Source organism: Cyprinodon variegatus, unplaced genomic scaffold, assembly GCF_000732505.1.
Source record: "Cyprinodon variegatus isolate N-32 unplaced genomic scaffold, C_variegatus-1.0 Scaffold743, whole genome shotgun sequence".
NCBI classification, from domain to species: domain Eukaryota; kingdom Metazoa; phylum Chordata; class Actinopteri; order Cyprinodontiformes; family Cyprinodontidae; genus Cyprinodon; species Cyprinodon variegatus.
In genome coordinates, this window is record NW_015151196.1 from 401,004 (window position 1) to 401,937 (window position 934).

Below are 934 nucleotides of genomic sequence, written 5' to 3' on the forward strand. Positions count from 1 at the left end.
TTAATAAACGATTTTTTTTATAGAAATTTTTAGGACAATATGGTCTGATAAAGAGTACATTTATATACATGTTTAAGCCAGAATGATTTAACATTCAAATATGATTTCCCTACGACTTTAAACCAGAACAATTCTGATGGTAGTGTCTTTTATATCCTTCCAAAGAAATATTAAATCAATATGAGGTGTAACTGGTTTAAACTGGTTTAGCAGCTTGACTGGAACCCTGACCACACTTTACAAGCTCATCTAACGGAGAATTATCGCGAGATTTGAATCAGCGTGAGCCTTGTGATGTTTGGCCACCAAACTCCGAACCTAAAAAGAAGCAAGAGCCGCAGAAAAAAGCGCGAGGAGGCAAATGTAACAGGTAAACAACAACAACAAGAACATGTAAACAGAACCGACAGGAGGAAGAGGAGAGGGGAGGGGAGGGGGTCTGCAGGTGGGGCTCGGTTAGCGGGAGGCACGAGACGCAGGGTTCGGGGCGGTTCGGACTGGTTCGGGACGGACTCTGCTCTCACCGGTCCATGGTCCGAGAGGAGGAGGCGGGCGATGATGAGGAGGAGGAAGAGTTGTTTTGGTCCGTGAGGCTCAGCTGCTTCCACAGAGAACCGCGAGCTCACTTCCTGGTTGGTTACGTCACTAAACAACATGGCGGCAAGCAGACACACCTCATATTAAAACAATAAAGAATAAAAATCTGAAAAAAGGAAAAAATAAAATATGTATTTAAATAAATTTATTTCTAATATAACAGCAAAGAATATAATAACAATAGAGGCACAACTTTAGTGAATAAAATAAATAAAGAATATGAAGAAATACCTTGTATTTAAAATTAATTATTTAACATTTAACTTGTTTTTTAACAAAGCTCAGTTTTTTTTATTATCAAATAATGTCACATATTTCCTAAAAAAAAAAAAAAAAA

General features: G+C 38.0%; 1 protein-coding gene across 2 annotated transcripts in view; it reads right to left on the minus strand.

Moving 5' to 3' along the window:
* Nucleotides 1-672, minus strand: part of ptbp3 (polypyrimidine tract binding protein 3) — a 12,401-nt gene extending 11,729 nt beyond the window's left edge. For both annotated transcript variants that reach the window (XM_015395496.1, XM_015395495.1), the window contains exon 1: nt 525-672. In XM_015395496.1, the coding sequence (XP_015250982.1) occupies nt 525-656 (132 nt within the window). In that variant the 5' untranslated portion in view covers nt 657-672. The remainder of the gene's footprint in view (nt 1-524) is intronic.
* Between the last annotated feature and the right edge of the window lie 262 nt (nt 673-934).